The sequence below is a fragment of the Lactuca saligna genome, chromosome 8, assembly GCF_052625555.1.
Source record: "Lactuca saligna cultivar CGN05327 chromosome 8, ASM5262555v1, whole genome shotgun sequence".
Taxonomy (NCBI): domain Eukaryota; kingdom Viridiplantae; phylum Streptophyta; class Magnoliopsida; order Asterales; family Asteraceae; genus Lactuca; species Lactuca saligna.
The window spans coordinates 162354066-162380000 of NC_136424.1; the positions used below are offsets into that span (position 1 = coordinate 162354066).

Here is a 25935-nt window from a genome sequence, read left to right on the forward strand (position 1 = left end):
AAAAATACTTCAGTTGCCCCAGATCCTTGAGTTCAAGTTCTTTTTCAAGTAAGGTTTGAAGTTCTTTCATCTCATCGGGGTCATTTCTGGTAACTACCATATCATCCACATACACAATTAAGGCAGTGATCTTTCCAGTATTTTTTATAAACAGTGTGATCGGCATCACTTTTTTTATATCCTATCTTCTTCATAAAATAAGAAAATCGACCGAACCACGCTCGAGGAGATTGTTTTAGACTATACAATGCTCTTTTTAATCTACACACTTTCCCGCTACCATTTATACCCAGTGGTAGATCCATGTACACCTCTTCTTCTAAATGTCCGTTGAGGAAAGCATTTTTTACATAGAACTGTTTCAGTGGCCAGTCTTCATTTGCAGCAATGGAAACTAGGATTCTAAATTGTGTTCATCTTCGCTACTGGTGCAAACGTGTTGCTGTAATCAATTCCGTACTTCTGTGTATATCATTTTGCTACTAGCATCGGTTTATACCGATCAATATTTCCTTTTTCATCTAGCTTGATGGTGTAAATCCACCTACACACCACTGTTTTCTTTCCGGGAGGAAGCTTCACGAGATCCCATGTTTGATTTTTCTGCAATGCCTCCATCTCAGCATTCATGGTAGTCTTCCATCTTGAATCTTTCACGGCTTCTTGTACATTATTTGGAATGGCAACAGTGGACAGCTCCTTCACTAGCAGTGCATGGGAGGTTGCTCGTCGATGTGATGAGATGAAGTTGTTGATTGGGTACTTAGACTTCACATTAATGTCTGGTTCATATTGCTTCTTTGGCATTCCTCGGTTAGCTCTAGCAGGTAACCTTGTTTCTGTTCGTGTTTCTGGTTCCTGCACAATATCACCAAGGATAATTTCGGAATTGTTAGTTAATAATGGTTCCTGCATGGCAGCAGATTGTTTTGGTTCTGCTCTTCAACGAGTTTGTCTTCGGTTGTTTCAGCCTCATTGTGATAATTTTCAAACCGGATATCGCTTTCAAGATTAATGTCAGAGTCGTTTTCAAGATTAACATCAAAATTAACCTTTTCACTCTCCATTAGTGAGTCTATAGGGTTGTTAACAGAGAACTCATTATGTTCCATTTGGTGATGTATATTCGTTTCATTACTTGTCTCCCCCTGACACGAAGACTCATTACCTAAGTATGATTCTGATTCATGAAAGGCGACATCCCGAGTTACATACATTTTATTGTTTGAGGGATCATAACATCTATAGCCTTTTTTCTAATCAGCATATCCAACAAACATGCATTTGACAGCTCGAGGTTCAAGCTTCCCTATGTTTTGGTGGACATATGCACTACATCCAAATAGCCGAGGTTCAAGGCCATTGGTTACAGGCATATTTGTGAGTTCCTGCATTTTTTGTACTGGGGTTTTGAATTTGATGACACTTGAGGGAGTTCTATTCATCAAGTATGGTGCGGATCGTACGACCTCTCCCCAATATTTCCGTGGTACTTTCATATCAAATAAGGATGCCCTAAAAATTTCAAGTATTTGCATGTTCCTTCTTTCTGCTAGACCGTTCTGTTGATGAGATCTAGCACAAGAAGTTTGATGTTTGATGTGATTCTCTCTACAGAACTGTTGCATTCTGTTGTTTATGTATTCGCCCCCATTGTCTGATTGTAATACATATATTTCTTTCATGTACAATGTTTTAATCATGTGATGTAATTCTTGAAATGCATGGTAAACTTCATCTTTGGTTTTAAGAAGGGATATCCAAATCATCCTTGTACATTCGTCAATAAAAGTCACAAAAATATTGAGCACCATTGGGTGTAGGAACCTTTGCGGGTCCCCAAACATCAGAGTGAATCACCATAAAAAGAACATTGGTTTTATTATTACTAGAAGAATAAGAGATGTGTTTGTTTTTAGCTAACTCACACACTCCACATTTGAACTCATTATCCATTACATTCAAAAATAAATTTGGTTTTAATTTTCTAAGATACAAAAATGATAAATGTCCTAGTCTTCGGTGCCACAGCCATGCCACATACTTATTTGCTTGCCTAATCCCAGTATTAAGAGCTTGACTTTGATGATTCTCTTCAAAGTAATATAGTCGTCCTCGTCTAGTATCATAACCAAGAATCTGATGAGTCATTATATCCTGAAACACACAGTTGTTTGGCCCAAAAATCACATAACAATTTAAAGTCTCGGTTATTTGACTAACAGATAACAAATTTGAGGATAAGGAAGGAACTACTAAGATTGTATCTAACTCCATTATACTAGACAGTTTTACGGATCCTTCACCTGTAATAGGTGTCATACCTCCATTTGTTGTATGTACCTTAGGTTGTTCAGGGATGTGAGAGGTTATCAACTTTGATGAGTTATTAATCATGTGATCGGTTGCCCCTGTATCTATTATCCAAGTATCATTTCGAGTAAGGTTACTTTGAGACATACTGGTGTGAGTGGATGTGTGAACAACGATTGGGACGTTCGGTTCATTATTTTGAGGAGTTGTGGTAACAGTAGTTTGGATGATCTTCTTTCTTGGTTTCTTTGTGAAGTCCCACCAGTCGGGTTACCTTATAATCTCATAGCATCTGAGCTTGGAGTGTCCCTCTTCCCCACAATGTGTGCATGTGTGTGTGTTTCCTTTATTGTTCGGATTCTTTCCTTTTTGGATATGATTTCTAGTAGCCAAATGAACCAAGCTATTAGGTTCATGTCTTTGTTCCTCCATGGTCTGTCTTTGGCTTTGATCCTTCCGGATACAGGCATAACAGGACTCCAAACTTAGAGGAGGATCTTTTATGAGAATTTCACTTCGAGCCTGATTGAATTCAGGATCCAGTCCAGCCAGGAAGATATGCACACGTAAACGAGATATGGTGTTATTCACATAGACAGTTTCATCCACTGATTCTTCTTGGGTGGTTAAGCGAGTATTGATTTCTTGGAAAATGCTCGCCAACTCATTGTAATATGTTGATAAGGCACGCCCAGATTGTCGTGTACTGAATGATCTTCTTCTTAGTTCGAACAATTGAGTTTCATCAGTCCCATCACAGAAAGTCTTGGAGACTACATCCCATATTTATGCTGCTGTTTGGAGACGGATGAATCGATGGATGAGAGATAGAGTCATTGAGTCAATCAGCCAGCTTTTGACTTTGTTATTATCAGCCAACCATGTTTCAATCTCCTTTTCACCTTCTTTAGGCTTCGCTGTTTTTCCGGTAAGATAACCAGATTTGTTCCGAGCTCCGATCCCCATCTCCATTAGTTGAGACCACAAAGGGTAGTTTGTGTCATCGAGAATGACTCCTCCTGTTAGAAATGGCGTATTTTGCACATTTTGAACGATAACTTGTGAGAGATTTGACTATTCTCCTTTGTTACCCATTCTTCAAGGCTTCAATAATACGTACGAGGTCCTTCGATTTGATCAGGTATGCTATGATACCATGTGATGCTGAATACGAGTATTTGTGGAAGAAGAATTCTTTCATACCTCTTTCATTAATCAACAGAGGAATACATTTATACAAGAAAACAAAGAAATAACAAACTATCATAGTTTACAGCCTTAATGAAAAAATATCAAATACTTATCTTATACAACAACCATTTCCCATGTTTGACCTTATCTACACGAGGTTTTGCTCTCGTCAACAAGGTAAATATGTCATTACACACCTAACCATCGATAAAAAGATAATCACTTTACATGGTCGGATTATGGATGTATAATTCCATCCTTTTATATTTGAAGATTATTTTGTGACTTCTAATAAAATAGAAGTATTTTTATTTATACACATTAGGTAAGATGTCCATGTCTTTCATCTACACAGAAAAACGGATGAAATCAAACATAATAACTACAAGTTCATACTACAAATCACATATGCTTAGAAATCAGATGCACAAGATTAACATAAGCTTAGAAATTATATTAGAAATCAGATGCTTAAAATCCCTCAAATCAGATTAACATATGTCATATGCTTAAAATCCATCAAAAATTAGATCCCTAAAACCCCTAAGACATGCTATACACCGGGAAGGGGAGGCAGAACTAACCTTGGCAGAAGATGAGGGCTAGTGTTCGTCGAGATGGGAAGAAGGCGATAACCGGAGGAGCAGAAGGTGTATCGGCTAGATGGGATGCAACGACCTCGGAGGAGCAACGGCGTGCTGGGAAGGAGAAGATGCCGATGTTTTTCTTTTTTGATTTTCAACTAGCATCGCGGACAGTACAGACTGCAGAGTGATAGTGGAACGATGGAATGAATGGGAAGTGGGAACCTGTTACAGATTTTGACATTTTTGCCCCCGAATTTTTTTTTGAATTTGCATTGACAGGATTTGATAGTATAGAACGTTTTTTGTAGTACTAATATTATAAATGGTTAATGTCATTATAGTGCAACCAACTATTACTTTTTGTTTTAAAAGATCCTTTTTTTTTATTTTTTATTCTACAGCATGAAGTCGATCTTAACCTGCTTATTAAGGACTCAAGACTTGTTTTAACCGGTTTCCACTAGCAAACTCATGTCCATTTTGTGTTATGAAGGACACGTGTAAACTACAGTACATATTGACTAATGACTTTAATTCCTATATCCACTCCAGTATTCACAAAATTCACACCAACTATGCTATATGACTTGTACATCATTCATCATTCAATATATATGTTCATATGTCAGAAAATTCAAACCCACTACAAAAGTCACTTGCTTCCCATTATCGATTTCGTGTTCATGTTTTAAAATACACTTTAACTATTTAAGTAAAAGTCAAACAACCCCATTTTTTAAAACAAAATTGCTATCGATTCTCTAGTAATTTTACAAGCAAACAATGGTGACCTCTGAAATATATGTTACAAATTTTCTTATACTTAATTTTTTCTAAATTTTACTTAGTTCATGGTGGGGATTAACTTTGAAATATGTATGTAAGTTTGACTTGGATATTACCTTTGAAAAGTCAAACCTACATCTAAAACACCAAAACATACACATACACACTAAGCAAATTAAAGATGGGAGAAGCATACCACTTTCCTTTATTTGAAACCAAGGAAACTAAGTGACGAACCTTATTTCAGGTTTACGCAACATCAAGGACGATGGCTTTATGTTTGATATGTGTTTAGAAAATCCACACACCCAAAAATGATAAAATCGAAAGATATTTATGGATTGTGTATCTCATGGCTGAGCTACGATTCGTCCTCTACCGGCTCATATCCCAGTTGGTTTAATGGAATCCAATCACTTGTGTTTGCAGGTATGAAAGCATGCTTCCTGGTGATGAAATATTTCATAGTAGACCCAATGAATAGAACCACCATTAATGGTGATAAAAACGGTGTTATCCATAATGACATACGAGTAGCCAAAAAAAAACCAATATTTACGTCTTAGATGATGGTGGATCATAGTTAATGTTGGTTTTATTACCAAATGCTTGTGGAACGCAACCCAAATCAGAATATTCACCGATTTCAAAATTGCTTTGATCATACTTTGATTCGCTTTGTGGGAAGATGAGAATGGGGATATGTCAAGCCAATCATGGGTTGGGAACACCGACTGGAACACTGATTTTGGGTTGGGAACACCAATTGGTTAACTGGTAACAAAATAAGTTGTTTTCCGAGCTTGAACATATAATTTGGGGGCGGAAAGTAAAAAAATCTAAAATTAATGTTATTACAAATAAAAAATTATTTTTTTCCGTATTTAAACACCAAAATACCTAAAGTTACCATTCTTACACAAAAAAACAAATTTTTTATCAACTAAACACAAACAATACCTAAAAAAAGAATTACAACTCAGCCCGACGACCTTTAAGGTCTTTAAAATCATCAATTACCGACTTTGAATCAATGTTTTCAGCAATTTCCCTTTCTATGTAAACCACCAAATTGTTTGCGAGAAAGTCATCTGACATCTTATTGCGAAGACGGTTCTTGAATATTTTCATTGCAGAAAATCCCCTCTCTGTTGTAGCGGTAGAAACTGGAAGTGTCAAGATTAACCGAACCACTCTATCAAGCAAATAATATGTCTCACGTTTCTGAGTTTCCACAAGTCCCTTGCATAGGTCAGCAATAGTTGATACACCACTTAGTCTGGGATTATTTGTCATTTCAATATTAAAAATCTCCAATTGATATCGTAATTGAATTCTCTCTTGCTCCGTAAAATCTTCAGGATAATACTTCTCAACAAGAAGACAAATCTGATCAATGTTAATCACTTTAGGGTGTTCTTTTAAAACTAAAGTAGAACTAAGACGTAACAACTCCATCGCCTGATCATTGAATCTACTATTCAACTCATGTAATTGTTTGTCCAATGTGGATGTAAACAAATCTACTCGATAAAAATGCTCAAAAGTAACATGATTATCTGTTTTTCGAGGTCGGTATCGAGTAGAAGTATATGGAGCATTCATATCTGGCGTATCTATTTGATGTTTCTCACAAAAAAATTGTACCTGTGCAAGTAAAGAATCCCATCCGTTGTTTCTGAAATCATTTAGACCTTCCTTTGTTGCTGAAACTAACTCCATGGCGTTAAGAATATCTTGGGATTTCTTTTGTAGAGCTTGAGAAAGTATATCAGTTTTTCCCATTAGTTCCTTCATCAAGTGAAGAATAAACACAAACTCAAATGATTTCAGGTAACAATAAGCTACATCGGCATCTCCGCGTTGAGAATAAGTAGCAGATACGTCATCAATTATTCCTTGGAGCACAACATGAGTACAATCAAACATGTTAAGCAAACTACAAATGGAACGAAGATGAGAACCCCAACGTGTATCACCAGCTCTTGTTAATGTCCCAACTTGATTCAATCCTTTTCCTGATTCAATTTCACCAAGTTCCAATAAATGCTCAATCTCAGTTGTCTTTGCCTTTTGTAACTCATCATGACGCTTACTAGAAGCATGTAACGACCCAATTTTCACATCAAAAATTTTTTTGTTTAAAAATGTTACTTTAGAAAATATTAATAGCTAAAACATCATTCGATCATCCATAATATAAACTGAACCATGTCCGAACACCAAAACATACAACTAATCAGAATATCAGAGTATCAATCCCAGAAAAGCTCGTAAATGCGGAAACCGAAGAGGGTGTGTGTGACATGCTGCTACCGCGCCGACTCCTTTCCTCTAGCTGAGGAGGTACCTGAAACCAAAACTGAAACCGTAAGCACAAAGCTTAGTGAGCTCCCCCATAATATCCCATACCATACAAGCATCTAACAAATAACATGCAATTAGGAGATACGGGCCCCGCCCACACCTCACTTTCTGAGAGATACGGGCCCCGCCCACACTCGTGAAGATACGGGCCCCGCCCACACTTCGCTATCTGGGAGATACGGGCCTAGCCCACACTCCATTCTCGGAGAGATACGGGCCTCGCCCACACTCAACCGCCAACTCATATCATACAAGTATCGCACAGACAACAAGTGTAAACAATTCTATCATACTGGCATATATCATAATCAACTCAACTAATAGATACGGGATCGGCCCACACTATAATACTAACGTCTCATCTATACGGGCTGGCCTTGGTGCCTTAGACCCGTTACTACTGGAAGGAAACTCACCTCGAAATAGCTGCTGGTCTGTGTGGGAATTGATCACCTACTACTGCTGTTGCTGCTCCGGAAACTCCCCGGCTGTAATTCCCACAATATACTTAATCATATACTGCTAACTATCCTTTGGGTAAAAAGACCATTTTACCCATGGTCTAGCCCTAAGTCAATTCGAAGTCAACTTTTAGTTGACCCAACTCGCCGAGTGGATCTCCACTCGCCGAGTCCCTATCCAGACTATTGTCCTGGGTCCCTGATTCTACTCGTCGAGTTGGGCTATGACTCGACGAGCTCCTCTTCTAATCTGTCATTCAACTCCTTCATCCTACTCGCCGAGTTGTATGAACAACTCGTCGAGTTCATCTTCATCCGAAGAACACATATGCTAAGACTCGCCGAGTTGTATGAACAACTCGCCGAGTCTGTTCTTGATCTATGAAGATTGCCTTGGACTCGCCGAGTCAGGGCATTGACTCGCCGAGTCCTAACATGGGTGAGTTCAGCTCCCAACTCACCGAGTCACCCCCTGTGACTCACGGCTCAACTCGACACACCATGAAGGGACCAGTCCAGTGACTCGCGACCAGACTCGTCGAGTCACATATACGACTCGCCGAGTCGCAGCCATGCATCCATCAAATACGCCGATTTGCTCAATTCCAGTCCATGCCATTCACAGATCTGGGCTTCTAGGACACAAATCACACGTAAAATTTTCCAACTTTACGTGTAGATATTCACCAATATGGATTTTAAGGCTCAAAGTGCACCAAAAGAGGTAGATCTAGGGCTTTCATGCAATATGACCCCATAAAGGCATTAGATCCAAGTGTTGGGTTATGAGCATTCTAACACTCCTAAGTGTACATGCAACCCTAAATACCTTGGATCTATGTTTTCTCTATTATACATGCAAATATGAACATCCAAGGTATTATCCTAATCTAGCATACAAAATATCAATATAACAAGATAGAATACATACCTCTTTAATGGTGCTTGTCTTCATGAAGCTTGAGTGCTTAGTGCCCCAAGTGTGACACCTCAAATGGTTCACACAACACCAAATACACTTGGAATAACTTGAGAGAAATTAGAACACTTCATGAAATCGTCTAGCCCTCATACACACACATAGTTACGATTTCTTGAGCCATGGGTTTCTTTTATATGGTGGCTATTAGGGTTACACCATGTAACTCATGACTTTACCCATTCCTTATGCTCCATGGATTTTAACCTCCATGGAGTATCCATGGGTCACCCCATGGACTTAGTCCAACATAAGGAATCTTGGATCACAAGCCCACATATATAAGAATGAATGATTTACACAATCAACCCATATATTTAATTAGTCTCCTTTTGATCACTTAATTAATTCCAAATTAATTCTTGATCAATACTAATTAAATAACCTTATTAATATATTAGAACTTATAATATATTAACAAACCTTAAGTGTTATCTCTCTCATTTTAGTCTATCCAAGTGCATGATGCCATGCAACCCAAATGGACCATGCCGGGTCGGGTCAAGTTTTACCAATTATAGTTATGGACTTAGACATTAATCCAACAGTCTCCCACTTGGATAAGTCTAAAACTATTATTGCAAGTATGACTTCAAAACCCGACTAGCAATCGTAGCTCTCAAAAGCTTCTGTCGAACTCTGACCTTGTAGATGAACTCTGATCTTGTCAATGACTTGTCCATTAGATAAGGGATCATATATTCCTCCATTCTAGATATCATATGGACTGAGACATGGATTATAATCATTCTCTATGTCCACTTGTTGTTTCCCGATTTCCGATTTATGACGACTGACTAATTGAACAAATCAAATCAGTCCTGGCCCGGCCGAGCACTTCCATTTGTCATCATCAAATCATCGAAGGGCCCACAGATATCGCTTTTATCCCGAAGGTAAAAGGAATGGATAAACTTCGACTCATATGGATTGTTCTACTACTTGTTGAATCATACACAAAGACACGTTTTATAACATCGAGTTACCAATGCGTTTCGTGTAATCAATGTACTATCAACTCATAGTAACAACTCATATCTCTAGGTTTGAAGAATATAAGATATTATCGTCTCATGATCACTCGTGATAATATCCATGAAGTGATTCCAATGAGCGCGGGTTGAATCCAATACTCAGAACTTATGAGCACTCATGAGTGTTGTAGCCCTTTGTCCAACATCTTAGACCTCTACAAGCCAACCCATGACAGTCTTAATTCATATCTACTTCCAACATATGACCGACTGTGGATGGTTTGAATAACTTAGTCATTCCGGAAGAATAACCTAGTTTATTTGGGAAGTCAAAACATGCAAAGTGAAACACAATAATAATTGAATCCAATATGGTCTCAGAACTTATGAATATAAATAAAACACCTTTTATTTATCACCATATGATTACACATTATTCATTGTATACTGTTTCAGCTATCAACATTATTCTTGAATTTAAAACAATAGTTGTCCCATGCTCCAAGCATGCACACTATGTTTTCTAAACACTAGTCATGCCATACACCAAGTATGCATAATATGTTTGTCTATGATCTTTATTTTGTGAACTAGATCAAATGAACATAACTTCAATGATTCTCTTTTCACACTCCCAAATCCTTACTGCAAATGCAAGAATTCCAAATTCATGTCATTTACTGAAATCTGTTAGATTCTAAACTTATATGCATCGATCCTCTTGTAATGATTATGCACAAAGTCAGAAAGACTTAACAACAATCATTACAGAGCATTCCAAAGGAGATCAAGTCCTTGGAACCATCCTTCTTGCATTAAGTTTCCTTAATCTTACACAGATTGAAAATTCTAACTTTGAAACATTTCCAGATTCCATTTCGACTATCACTTCTGAACAAGAGTTGCCTCCTTACAGATTATGTCAATATGGTCCTTCCAGAATTATCACTATACTTCCAATTGTCCTTGAGAAACCAATCTTTGGTAAACCTTAGATTGTCCTCGACAATTGTTTAATCCTTTTAGTCATATCCAGTTCTAAACCTTTTCCCTTCTTAATGCCCTAGGCATTTGGAACATTTTTGAAAGGATGAATATAGCACATGTAATCGATCCTATATCCGAAGCATATGGGACACGATCCATGATGTCTCACATAAAGACTAAACCAGTCTTTTGCTATAACATTTCCATTTCAATTCGCCAAGTTCTCATAATTCAGATTATGAAAAGGGATGCCGTAATCATAATCGAATTTAAGAACGCAAATAATGGACCCATATACAGAATTTCCTTATGTTGAGCCATTCCAACATGAAATTCATATATATCCTTGACTAAATGATTAAAACCTCACGATCTAAGCTTATAGATTTGAGATGAAGTATAATTTCCTCTCCCTTAATTATAGCAAAACAACTCTTTCCCAGTTGAAACTTTTGTTTTCTATAATTAACATTGCTAACTTGCAATACTTATCGTAATTATCATGCTCCCACTAACATGATGATTATTAGCATAACACTTATGCTCCCACTAGGTTTGACATGTACTCAGAAATCACTGGACTTCTAGAAATCAATACTTTATTGACTTTCTTACCAAAGTTCAGATTTCTGATACTAGATTGTTTTGATAAAACTTTATCAAAAAACATACACCTTCCCTTAGATAGCTCATGGGTGTGTCAAAACAATTTTAAGAACTATGAAAAGGGATGCCGTAATCATAGTCTTGATCGTTTTGACCTTTGCCATTTCTCACAAGTCCAAGTTAGTGTGCCGGTAAACCACACACGCTCCACTAACGACTTTGAGAATGCAAATATTCCAATTGCTATCTAGCTAAAATCTACTTAGTGGAAGTGTTTCCTCACCATCATTTTCATGAATCAGAGAGAAACCTTATGACACTTAGATTTATTGGTGTATGAGTTCCTACCCATATGAATTTGTCAAAACCATAATCACAAGACAAGGATAATGACAAATCCAAAACCATATGGATTGAACTCAATTTTAATTTCTTGCCACCTGGCAGCTCAAGGGCCTACCATTGCTTCCAAGTTGTTGTGCAACACATTGAGAACTCTAAGAACTCATATGCAAAGCCAACTTTAACTAGAATGGGCACAGAATATGTCAACACGATAGGTTATAAACCTTAAGTCGTGTGCTAGTGAAGAACTTCAGGTTTCATTCTTGATTAGTTCTTGAGACTTTCAAGATCTTTAAGACTCCCACTGTCCTCTTGACATATAAGACTTCCTTGTCAAACATTCAAGAGATAGTGTGGATTCTAATCAAGACAAACACTTCACACAATTGGCCTAAGTTGGTCTTTGTTTTATCCAAAACATCACAACTTACCAATTTCAAATGTACAAGAGTAGAAAACTTTTACTCTTACATTTGTCAAGTGTTTTAAACCTTCTTTAAGACATATCACTCAAATTACAATCTTGGAGTATGACTCTAAGACTTGTATTGGAACGAAGTATGACTCATCTTCTTGATTTAACCAATTCAACAATTTCAAGATCCCTTCTTCTTAGTCATAAGAATGCACTAAGACTTCCTTAGAGAACAAATTTTGATATGGTTTCTTAATCATTAAGATGATCACAAAACTGATACTAAAGTACTCTCCCATCTTTTCAGATTTGAGAAAATTTTATCTTTCTGCCTAAGTTGATTCTTCTTATTCGCTCTGCCTTACATTGGAACCTTTTCCAATGTCTCAGAGTTACATTTAAGCTTGTAAGTATAATCATATTTACTGAGCTTTAGTAAACTATGACGAATAGCCTTACATCTTTTGTGGTGGACTTAATCAGTGCACATGACTATGTACTCGATCCCTTAGTCCATTACTTGACTCACACATCCATGTGAACAAGTAATTAGTCTTAATTTTTCCAATACTTGAAAGTTCTCATTCATCATGCTATACAACTTGCATGATTCCAAGTCCTGGTCCACTTGAGACTTGGGTGACGAGAATCTTTCCTTATTTGGTAAATTTAGACATTACCACAAATGAAAGAATCAATTTCATATTTCCACTCTTGCTATTAATGGAATCATATAAGCAACAATTTTTCCTCAAATGCCATTGTAAGGATATTTAAAATAAATAAAATCAAAAATTTTCTTTTATTTTAAAACTATGCGGAAAAACTTATCCTTACAATCCATATGAAAACTTGTTGTTATCTATTCCTAAGCAATATCTCATAACTCCTAAGAAGTAGCTCAAGAATCCTATTTTCAAACTACGCGATAGAAATCCATCTACACGATCAGATTCAGCATATTCTTTCTTTAAGTTCCTTTACTTTTCTTTGATTCTTAAAACATTACCATGTGACCCAGTCACATCATGTATCAGGAATCTGAAAATAGAAACTTAACAGAGTTAGATTAGTGGACTTTTACCTGAACTAGAGTCAATCTTATTGACTTTAACATCCTTAGGTAAATTAGGCAGCTTCGCAACTAATGACCCTTACTTTGGCAATATAAACATATGGACCCTTTGATAATGGTACACAGGGCTATTGCAGACTTAGCTTTTCTCTTTACCATTTGTTCAACCGAGTTGACTATGGCCGATCCCTTTCCATTGGGAAGAGAATGCTTTTTCTGTATTTCCAGTGTCACCATTGTCAATGTCCATAAAGTTTCAGGAAGTTGATCTTAACAATAGATAAGATCATTAAGGGTCTTGTCATAGTCTATTTCATAGGTGTCCCAAAGGAACTCACTATGTGACTTAGAAAGTGATTGAACCACCAACTTTCTCAAGACTTTGACACCCAACTCTCCCGGCTTGTCAATATGTGACTACATCTCCAAGATGTGACCACACCTAGACCTTGTCTTGCCAATAGGGTTCGAGTGACCTTAAATTTTTCAAGAACTTGTGGGTTAGGGAGAATAATTGGAGGAGAAGAGAGAAGTATGATATCCATGGGACATCATCTTCATTTAGGAAAGCTTGTTTCAAGAGATTTGGGAAGATCATAAATGTCTAAACCAGACATGTTTTGGGAGATATTCAAGATAGTTGATTTAAAGTCCTTAATATGACACCCAATATGAAATATTAAGGCTAGGACCCAACAGACTATTTTATAACTTAGAAGAGGTATGCCGTAATCCAAGCTATAAAACAATTTGAAGGTAGGTGAATGACGATTCACCAATTTCCACCAAGATAAACGAAATGTATTATTAGGTTTTAATTGGATTTGAAACTCCTAGATCTTTTGAGATTCATTGAACTGTTCAATGGCATGTTTCAATCTCGAGTGTGCCATTCAGGTTTTGTGACTGGGATGCCGAGGATCACAAAACAAGGTGTGAAGTAACCATGCAAATTACTTGGTACCCTTAAGTGTTTACCCCTCAATCGATGTGCCGGTTAACCACACACGCTCCATCGATACTATGATAAACATTAAGTTACCCTTTGCCTACCTTGTTAAATACGAGTTAGTGTGCCGGTTAACCACACACGCTCCACTAACCGACTTAAACAAAGTGCAAAGTATAATTTCATGGATTAGCACCTTATTCACATTTTCCTAAGTAACTAAGATTGGGTATTATTTAGAGTTTAGTTACTTAGTATTTATCATTAATACTTTTAATGAAGGGAGAATTAAAGTCATGTCAAACCCGTTCGGCTAACGACCCTCCACCAGTCAAGCAAGCGGTGGGTGAGAGTGGACACCCATTAAGTTGCCATTTTATAGGCAACACCCTTATACCCACCTTATAGACCGGCTTCGTGAATGAGGCGTACTAGCGGTAAGACTGACTTTACTCTTATACGTATATATATATTATTAACTTATAATATTATAAAGTATAAGGGTTGAATTTTAACTTTTAAAATTCTAAGGGCTAACTTGGAATTAAAGTATTCATAAGAGAAAACTCTACAAATTCCAAAACTTGGGGGCAAGTTTTGAAACTATTCAAAACTGATTAATTCCATAACTTATGTATTTAAAGTAGTTTTAATCCAAAAACTCTTCAAGTTCCATAACTTGTGGACAAATTATGGAAGACTTTAAACTAATAAAGAATTAACTTTTCTTTATTTTATAACTTATGGAATTAAATAAGGTTACATTTTTTTTTATATTTATTTATTTAATGAAGAGACTCTTGGTCCTCCATAACTTGAGGACAAATTATGGAGTCATAACTCCAATTAATTAGAACTAGACTCTTCATTTTTGTAACCTTTGCCAACTTTATGAGTTTTATGAGTCTTTAATGTGACTCTTCATGTAACTTGAGGATAAGTTACACAAACACATTTTATACTCAACTCTTAGATTAAAATGGATTGAAAACAACTATTTCACTCAAATTTTCTATTAATCTAAGAAACTCATAAGAACAAGATAATTCAAATCAAACTTTTTCATGTAATTAGTCTAACCTTTAAACTAATACAAAACATGAATCTATTGACAATTATCTTTGAAAATGGATTAGCATGAACATTACCACATTAAAAAACAAGTTTATAAGTTCAAAAACAACTTAGGGTAATGTTCCTAGTCCATTTCTAGCCAAAAACCTCGAAAGTATGCTGTCTGGGGTCCAACTCGTCGAGTGCATGAACACAACTCGGCGAGTTGGATGCATTTTGCCTTGGACTCGTCGAGTCCCTTCATGGACTCGGCGAGTCTGCTGGGCTGACAGCATCAACTTCGATTTTTCAGCTTCTATTGCAAGTATAACAAGAAAACAAGCCTAGGCTCTGATACCACTGTTGGGTTATGAGAATTCTAACACTCCTAAGTGTACATGCAACCCTAAATACCTTGGATCTATGTTTTCTCTATTATACATGCAAATATGAACATCCAAGGTATTATCCTAATCTAGCATACAAAATATCAATATAACAAGATAGAATACATACCTCTTTAATGGTGCTTGTCTTCATGAAGCTTGAGTGCTTAGTGCCCCAAGTGTGACACCTCAAATGGTTCACACAACACCAAATACACTTGGAATAACTTGAGAGAAATTAGAACACTTCATGAAATCGTCTAGCCCTCATACACACACATAGTCACGATTTCTTGAGCCATGGGTTTCTTTTATATGGTGGCTATTAGGGTTACACCATGTAACTCATGACTTTACCCATTCCTTATGCTCCATGGATTTTAACCTCCATGGAGTATCCATGGGTCACCCCATGGACTTAGTCCAACATAAGGAATCTTGGATCACAAGCCCACATATATAAGAATGAATGATTTACACAATCAACCCATATATTTAATTAGTCTCCTTTTGATCACTTAATTAATTCCAAATTAATTCTTGATCAATACTAATTAAATAACCTTATTAATATATTAGAACTTATAATATATTAACAAACCTTAAGTGTTATCTCTCTTATTTTAGTCTATCCAAGTGCATGATGCCATGCAACCCAAATGGACCATGTCGGGTCGGGTCAAGTTTTACCAATTATAGTTATGGACTTAGACATTAATCCAACACCAAGTTCCAGGGACTAGATCATGCCTAGATCTAAAGGCTAACAACTTATTACAACCCACAAAGCACAAACAAGCTTGGGGAAGAGCCCAAGAAGGACTCCTATGAAGCTAAAAGAGATTACAAGCTTGAAAACAGAGGGGAAACGAGCTATACCTCAAGGAAAACGTTGGGATGACACAAAGATGCCTGGTCTCCTTCTCCTCTTCTTGATCTACTCTTCTTTCTCCTCAAAATCTTCAAGAACACTCCAAAAACACTTCAATCTCTCAAGGAAATAAGGGAAAAGCGATGTTGGGAGTTCTGGGGGTGAATGGGGACGAGGTTGGGGCGGAATGAGGGTTTAAATAGGGTGAAAACCCTTGAAATTTAGGGTTTCATCCAGCAGCGGTGACTCGCCGAGTCCGGGATATGGACTCGCCGAGTCGCCAATTTAAACGTGTCCAGAGTCTCGTCCCTACTCGGCGAGTCGGACCTTATGACTCGCCGAGTCCAAGGCAAAAATAGGAAAATGCTCAAGTAAAATTTACATACCGGAAACCAGGTACTACAAATCTCCCCCACTTATTTTAGACTTCATCCTCGAAGTCTGCTGCTCGATCCTGAAACAGCTCGGGGTAATGCTCCATCATCTCGTCCATCGGTTCCCAAGTCCATTCCGAACCCTTGCGGTGCTGCCATTGCACCTTTACTAGTTCTACCCTCTTGTTCCTCAAAGCCTTTGACTTCCTGTCAAGTATTGCGACTGGGCGCTCAATGTAATTCAAGCTGTCATCAACCTGAATATCCTCCAACGGTACTACCGCTTAATCGTCCACCAGTCACTTCCGCAGCTGCGAGACATGGAAAGTGCTGTGGATCTGACTGAGCTCGGCTGGCAGATCCAGCCTATACGCCACCTTGCCCACCCGGGCTACAACCCTGAACGGCCCGATGAATCTTGGGCCCAACTTGCCCCACTTCCTGAATCGAACGACTCCTTTCCAAGGCGACACCTTCAGGAGAAACATATCCCCGACTTGGAACTCCAAGTCGGATCGACGCTTATCGGCGTAACTTTTCTGCCGACTCTGAGCAGTCTGAAGTCTGCTCCGAACCTGCTGGATCCTCTCGGTCGTCTCTAGCACCACCTCGGTGCTTCCCATGACTCTCTGGCCAACTTCACCCCAACATATCGGGGTTCTGCACCTCCGCCCGTACAACATCTCGAACGGTGGTCGGTCAATACTCGCGTGATAGCTGTTGTTGTAGGAGAACTCAGCCAAGGGAAGATAGGTATCCCTGCTACCACCGAAATCCAACACACACGCCCGCAACATGTCCTCCAAAGTCTGGATGGTCCGCTCACTCTGACCATCTGTCTGCGGGTGAAAGGTGGTGCTGAAATGCAGACGAGTGCCCAACTCGTCATGGAATTTCTTCCAAAATCTGGAAGTAAAACGCACATCCCTGTCCGAGATTACCGATACTGGCACTCCATGCGGTGCCACAATCTCCCTGATATAGATGTTGGCCAATTTTTTGGCCGATATGCTCTCCTGGATTGGAATAAAGTGAGCACTCTTGGTCAATCTATCCACGATGACCCAAATCGAATCCACTCCACGTGCAGTCCTGGGAAGCTTTGTGATAAAATCCATCGTGATATCTTCCCATTTCCACAGTGGAATGTCCAACGGCTGCATCTTGCCATGCGGTCTCTGATGTTCGGCCTTGACCTTCCTGCAGGTCAAACACCGCTCGACGTACCATGCCACATCCCGCTTCATGCAGGGCCACCAGTAATCTGGATGAAGATCCCTATACATCTTCGTCGCCCTGGGATGAATAGAGAATCGGGACTTGTGCGCCTCCTCCATCAAAATCTGACGCACGCCTCCGTGATACGGAACCCACACCCTACGGTGTAGTGTCAAAAGTCCTCTGCCATCATAATCGAAGGAGGAAACCTGACCCACCACACGCTCGCTCTTCCGATGCTCCTCCTTGATAGCCTCCTGTTGAGCCTCCCGAATCCGCTCCAATAGGGGAGTCACCACGGTCATCCTCAAGCAAACGTCCCTGATCGGCACCGTCTTGCGGCTAAGCGCATCGGCCACCACATTGGCCTTCCCCGGGTGGTAAAGGATCTCGCAATCATAATCCTTCACCACGTCCAACCACCGATGCTGCCTCATGTTCAGATTCGGCTGGTCCATAAGGTACCTCAAACTCTTGTGGTCCGTGTAGATGGTACACCGAACCCCGTAGAGGTAATGTCGCCAAATCTTGAGGGCAAAGACCACCGCCCCCAACTCCAAATCGTGCGTCGGGTAGTTCGCCTCGTGTGGCTTGAGCTGCTGTGAAGCGTAGGCAATGACATGCCCCCTCTGCATCAGAACTGCGCCCAACCCTGAAATGGACGCATCGCAGTAAACCACAAAATCCTCTACGCCCTCAGGCAGGGCTAGGATCGGCGCCTCACACAATTTCTGTCTCAGCATCTCAAACGCAGCCTGCTGCTCGGGTCCCCACCGAAAGACCACGGCTTTCTTCGTCAGTCGTGTCAGGGGTACGGCTATCTTGGAGAAATCTTGGATAAATCTCCGATAGTAGCCCGCCAATCCCAGGAAGCTCCGAATCTCAGATGGAGACTTCGGGACCTCCCATCTCATCACGGCCTCGACCTTGGCCGGATCAACCAGAATCCCGTTCTGGTTGACGAGGTGTCCAAGAAATTGCACCTCGCGCAACCAAAACTCACAGTTGGAGAACTTGGCATACAAGCTCTCCCTCCTCAGGGTCTCCAATACCTCCCTCAGATGCTCCTCGTGTTCCTCCTGAGTCTTGGAATAGACCAAGATATCATCGATAAAGACTATCACAGACCGATCCAGCATCGGTCTGCATACGTGGTTCATGAGGTCCATGAACGCGGCAGGGGCATTGGTGAGCCCAAACGGCATCACCACGAACTCGTAATGACCATAGCGCGTCTGAAACGCGGTCTTCTGCATATCCTCCTCCCTGACCCTCATCTGATGATAACCCGAACGCAAATCAATCTTGGAGAACCAAGATGCCCCTTGAAGCTGGTCAAATAGGTCATCAATCCTCGGAAGCGGGTAATGGTTCTTCACCGTTACCTTGTTCAGCTCCCGATAATCTATGCACATCCGATGCGACCCGTCCTTCTTCCTTACAAACAGAATCGGGGCTCCCCAGGGTGAACTGCTCGGACGAATAAATCCCTTGTCTAGCAGCTCCTGTAGCTGTGTAGACAACTCCTGCATCTCAGGAGGGGCCAACCGATACGGCGCCTTGGCGATCGGAGCCGCGCCAGGGACAAGGTCAATCCTGAACTCCACCTGTCGCTCCGGAGGTATCCCAGGAAGCTCCTCCGGGAAAACATCCGCAAAGTCTCGAACCACCGGAACCTCGCTTACTGTCGCCTTACCCGCCTCCCGGGTATCTATCACATATGCGACATATCCTGCGCATCCCTGCTGGAGGTAGCGCCTAGCCCTCGCAGCTGAACATACAGTGGGTCCACGCTGAGGCCTCTCTCCATGAATCACTAGCTCTCCCCCGCTTGGGGTCCTGACCCGTACTAGCTGCTGCGCGCAATCTATCACCGCCCCATTGGGGCTCAGCCAATCCATGCCTATAATCACCTTGTTCCCACGCAACGGAATGGGAACCAAATCTACCAAATAGCGCTCCTCGAACAAACGCAGCACACAATCTCGGAATATCATCGATGCTCGCACCGATGATATCGTCAGTGATCTCCACTTCCAAAGGGCAATCTAACTCGCCCGATGGCTCATGAAACTTCTTGCTAAGTGCAAGGGAAACGAATGATCAGGATGCTCCTGAATCAAATAACACTTGAACTGGGAGGCCGTTCACATGGAATGATCCTAAGGCATACATATACATATAGAGCACATATCAATAACATAACATCATCATAAAAAATAAAGGGGAAGAATCATACCCGTCACCACATCGAGTGCGGCGCATGCCTCCTCGGCAGTCAACTGAAATGCCCGACTCCTCACCACTGGAGCCTCTGCCTTGCCCTGCCGACCATCCGTGATCCGCAGGGTCGCTGGAGCTGGCGCCTTTACTGGCGCTGCAACTGTCAACTGGGGGCAATTGGCCTTCTTGTGGCCCCTCTGGTTGCAGTGAAAACACAGCAACTCGGATGTCTGAATAGCTGAAACTGGAGCAGTACAATCCCTGCTAAAGTGCCCTGTCTTGCCGCACTTGTAGCAGCCTCCTGATCCCATCCTACATATCCCCACGTGCGTCCTGCCGCATTTTCCGCAGCGGCTCGATCCTGAATGACCTTTCGGCCTACCGTCTGATCCCTTGGGCTTCTTCCCCGAAGCCCCTCCTGCCTGGCCGTCCTCTAGTTTCTATTTCCGGATGTGCTCCAAATCTATCTCCCTCTCCCTAGCCCTGGAAATCATAGAGTCCAGGGTAGGGCAAGCCGAAAAGCTAACATGCTCCCGGATGTCAGCTCGTAGCATATCATGGTAACGAGTCCTCCTCATGTCCTCGTCACCAGCATACTGGGGCACCAATAAAGCTCTCTCCCGGAACTTGGCGGTGATCTCCGCCACAGTCTCCGTCGTCTGCCTCATGTCTAGAAACTCCCTAGCCAGCTGCTGAAGCTCGACCACCGGTGCAAACTCTGCCCTGAACCTAGTCACAAAGTCCGACCAGGTCATTGCCTCGATAGTTGAGGCTCCCAACGAGTCACCCACTGACTCCCACCAATCCCGGGCTCGGTCTCGTAAACACCCTGTTGCGTACCTCACCTTCGACCCCTCGGGGCAGAAGCTAGTCAACTGGGCAGACTCGATATCTGCAATCCACCGCCTAGCGATAATGGGATCCTTCACCCCATGGAAATCTGGCGCACCACTGCCCCTGAAGTCCTTGAAGGACAGTGTGCGAGATCTTGACTGGCTAGAGGCTAAATCGCTCCTGAATGCCCGTAGGCGATCCTCCATCAACTCTATGATCCCTTCCTTGATCGACCCAAAGAGAATGGGGGTCGACTCAAGGATGCCCCTGGTGATCTCCGACGTGATGAACTCACGTAGCCTCTCGTCAATCGGCTCGGAGCCTGATCCCGAACCTGACCCCTCTCCTGAACTGCCATCTGTCGGTCTCGGTCGAAGTACCACCATTCTGCAAAACATCCTACTAATCATTAGTGATACTGCTACTTTCTGAGGGATCTCAACTACTTACAGGTTCCCTGGTCTCATCTTGGCCTTCCTTGGTTCGGGTACAGATCCTCTGCTTTTAGTAGTACGGGCCCATACTACCTTCCACATCTATCCGTACCTTCTCCAAGGAATTCCTCGACTCCACCAGATCCCCTTCACTACTACTGGTCAAAGCTATACTCATCCTAGGCTTGCCCTAGGGAGATCTCTAATTCTACTCTAACCAGTCCTCAGCTGTTGCAGGCCTCATTATAATGCCAATTGGCCATTACTCGAATGCCATCACACGTGACGAGGCTCAGATAATCCTTCGAGTACCGGACTCCTCCCCACAACGGTTGGACTCAAACAAGAGCTACGCAGTGGGATCAAATTCGGCACTCTAAGATTATCCAATCCTGATTACATGTGATGTGACGCATTCGACTAATGGCTAACTCCCATTATTCAGAGTCCCACGAAGCACGAAGCAAGCAACATTCAGACAAGGGTAACAGTCTCACTTAACTCTATCCACTGTCAGGAACTGAGCTAGCATATAGTGCTAAGCTCATACTACCAGGCATAACCTATTCAGGCTATCCTACTTACTGTCTACTCCGTAACTAGCATGCAATTTCTCACACACTGAAACACAAATAGTAGGCACATAAGGCATCACTCCTAGATCCTTAGTCCTATTCTAGCATGCGGTTCTACGAAAGCTGATAAACATAACATAAACTTGTATGGGTACTATGGGGAATACTTACTTGAGCTCGGCCGGTCGCGCACGTCACACACATTGCTCTTTCTTATGACTCTTTTCCAAGTTTTAGAGAACATTTTCTTTTAGAAATTCTTTCAATCCCTCGATTTGAGTTCAGACACTCCCGAAGGCGTGTCCGAATCCCTCAAACCAGGGCTCTGATACCAACTTGTAACGACCCAATTTTCACATCAAAATTTTTTTTGTTTAAAAACGTTACTTTAGAAAATATTAATAGCTAAAACATCATTCGATCATCCATAATATAAACTGAACCATGTCCGAACACCAAAACATACAACTAATCAGAATATCAGAGTATCAATCCCAGAAAAGCTCGTAAATGCGGAAACCGAAGAGGGTGTGTGTGACATGCTGCTACCGCGCCGGCTCCTTTCCTCTAGCTGAGGAGGTACCTGAAACCAAAACTGAAACCGTAAGCACAAAGCTTAGTGAGCTCCCCCATAATATCCCATACCATACAAGCATCTAACAAATAACATGCAATTAGGAGATACGGGCCCCGCCCACACTCGTGAAGATACGGGCCCCGCCCACACTCGTGAAGATACGGGCCCCGCCCACACCTCACTTTCTGAGAGATACGGGCCCCGCCCACACTCGTGAAGATACGGGCCCCGCCCACACTTCGCTATCTGGGAGATACGGGCCTAGCCCACACTCCATTCTCGGAGAGATACGGGCCTCGCCCACACTCAACCGCCAACTCATATCATACAAGTATCGCACAGACAACAAGTGTAAACAATTCTATCATACTGGCATATATCATAATCAACTCAACTAATAGATACGGGCTCGGCCCACACTATAATACTAACGTCTCATCTATACGGGCCGGCCTTAGTGCCTTAGACCCGTTACTACTGGAAGGAAACTCACCTCGAAATAGCTGCTGGTTTGTGTGGGAATTGATCACCTACTACTGCTGTTGCTGCTCCGGAAACTCCCCGGCTGTAATTCCCACAATATACTTAATCATATACTGCTAACTGTCCTTTGGGTAAAAAGACCATTTTACCCCTGGTCTAGCCCTAAGTCAATTCGAAGTCAACTTTTAGTTGACCCAACTCACCGAGTGGATCTCCACTCGCCGAGTCCCTGTCCAGACTATTGTCCTGGGTCCCTGATTCTACTCGTCGAGTTGGGCTATGACTCGACGAGCTCCTCTTCTAATCTGTCATTCAACTCCTTCATCCTACTCGCCGAGTTGTATGAACAACTCGTCGAGTTCATCTTCATCCGAAGAACACATATGCTAAGACTCGCCGAGTTGTATGAACAACTCGCCGAGTTGTATGAACAACTCGCCGAGTCTGTTCTTGATCTATGAAGATTGCCTTGGACTCGCCGAGTCAGGGCATTGACTCGCCGAGTCCTAACATGGGTGAGTTCAGCTCCCAACTCACCGAGTCACCCCCTGTGACTCACGGCTCAACTCGACACACCATGAAGGGACCAGTCCAGTGACTCGCGACTAGACTCACCGAGCCGCAGCCATGCATCCATCAAATACGCCGATTTGCTCAATTCCAGTCCATGCCATTCACAGATCTGGGCTTCTAGGACACAAATCACACGTAAAGTTTCCAACTTTACGTGTAGATATTCACCAATATGGATTTTAAGGCTCAAAGTGCACCAAAAGAGGTAGATCTAGGGCTTTCATGCAATATGACTCCATAAAGGCATTAGATCCAAGTTCCAGGGACTAGATCATGCCTAGATCTAAAGGCTAACAACTTATTACAACCCACAAAGCACAAACAAGCTTGGGGAAGAGCCCAAGAAGGACTCCTATGAAGCTAAAAGAGATTACAAGCTTGAAAACAGAGGGGAAACGAGCTATACCTCAAGGAAAACGTTGGGATGACACAAAGATGCCTGGTCTCCTTCTCCTCTTCTTGATCTACTCTTCTTTCTCCTCAAAATCTTCAAGAACACTCCAAAAACACTTCAATCTCTCAAGGAAATAAGGGAAAAGCAATGTTGGGAGTTCTGGGGGTGAATGGGGACGATGTTGGGGCGGAATGAGGGTTTAAATAGGGTGCAAACCCTTGAAATTTAGGGTTTCATCCAGCAGCGGTGACTCGCCGAGTCCGGGATATGGACTCGCCGAGTCCGGGATATGGACTCGCCGAGTCGCCAATTTAAACGTGTCCAGAGTCTCGTCCCTACTCGGCGAGTCGGACCTTATGACTCGCCGAGTCCAAGGCAAAAATAGGAAAATGCTCAAGTAAAATTCACATACCGGAAACCAGGTGCTACAAAGCACAAACAACATTAATTGTAACAATTAAGTTTGAAAAAAATTGGTGCACAGGAATAATTTCTCTTGAAGCAGCCACCAGTGCTAGTTGTAATCTATGAGCAAAGCAGTGAACATAATACGCATAAGGACAATCCTTAAGAACAAGTGCCTGTAATCCGTTCCATTGCCCTCTCATATTACTAGCACCATCATACCCTTGGCCACGGATTTTACTAACATCAAACTGATAGTGTAAAAGTTGTCTCCACATATTTATTTTCAAGGTTAACGATAAGGTATCCTTGACATGAACCAAATCCAAGAATCTTTCCCGTATGATCCCTTCTGCATCAACAAATCTCAAAACTATGGCCATTTGCTCTTTTTTAGACTCATCCCGTGACTCGTCAACCATGACACAAAAGTATGAATCCCCCACTTCACTACGAATATGTTTCCGAACTTTATTTGCAATAATACTTAGAATTTCTTTTTGAATTTCTCCAGAAGTACACTTTGAATTATAAGGAGCTTTCTCTAATATAACATTTGCAACTTCATCATTATAAGATGCTAGAAGTTTTAGTAGTTGGAGAAAATTACCACGATTTTTGGAATTAGGACTTTCATCATTTCCTCGTAAAGCACAAGCTTGGAATGTCAACCAACGAACCGTGTCAATCGAAGCTTTTAATCGTAAACGATTCTTCAATATTTGCGCTTCATTTTGCTTCACTATGATATTTTCAATGTGTGCTTCTTGGTTCATCAAGTTTTCAGCAAATGCAACTGCATTTCTATGTTGTGAACAACCAATATGCGTCAAGAATGCACAATTTTTCCCATCATTAACTTTTTTCCAATTGTCAAATCCTTTAACAGTAAATGCATCATAACCATGACACACACTTGGTTTATCGTTAAATGTATAACAAATAAAACAATAAGCTGAGTGTGTTGTTGGAGAATATTCTAACCAATTAGGGAAAATGTTGAACCAAGCATATTGGAATCTACGAGGGTGTTTCTTTGAACCTTTAGCATGATACTCTTTAAGACGTACTTGGAAAGGTCCTAAAGTCATATAAGCTCATCTTACTTCTTCTCTTAAATTAATTGGATAATCCCACATTTGTTTTCGTTTAGCAGGATCTCTTTCTAGTTGCTTAAGATCCACCTCATTAGAATTTGATTGTGTAGCTTCAGAATTGTCATTCTCTTGTTGATTTCCATGTTGTTGCGGTTGTGGTTCACTTGTTGAAGCTTTTTGACGTTTGCTCTCATGATTTTCATTAAGCGTGTCTTCATCATCACCCATTCTTTTGAAAAAAGAATGAATGGTTTTCATCTTGCCCATAATTATATCTATAAAAAATATCAAAATGTATGAACAATTCATTCACAATTAGCCACTAACTTAAATTTCAACAAAACAGCAAAAGAAAAAAATATAACATTGTTTGAAATCCTAATTATTTGATTCTCAAATTTCA

General features: G+C 41.0%; 1 protein-coding gene across 1 annotated transcript; it reads right to left on the reverse strand.

The window, feature by feature from the left end:
- Positions 1 to 5849: 5849 nt before the first annotated feature.
- LOC145010251 (uncharacterized) lies at positions 5850 to 25526 on the reverse strand. Its single transcript, XM_078968816.1, has 3 exons — positions 24513 to 25526; positions 24443 to 24455; positions 5850 to 6895 (listed from the first exon to the last, which is right to left on the reverse strand). The coding sequence occupies exons 1-3, from the start codon at positions 25524 to 25526 to the stop codon at positions 5850 to 5852; spliced, it is 2073 nt and encodes a 690-aa protein (XP_078824942.1).
- Positions 25527 to 25935: the final 409 nt, after the last annotated feature.

What these genes read in the sequence shown, in the direction of transcription:
- LOC145010251 (XM_078968816.1), bottom strand. Translation starts at nt 25,526, where the DNA reads ATGACTTTAGGACCTTTCCAAGTACGTCTTAAAGAGTATCATGCTAAA.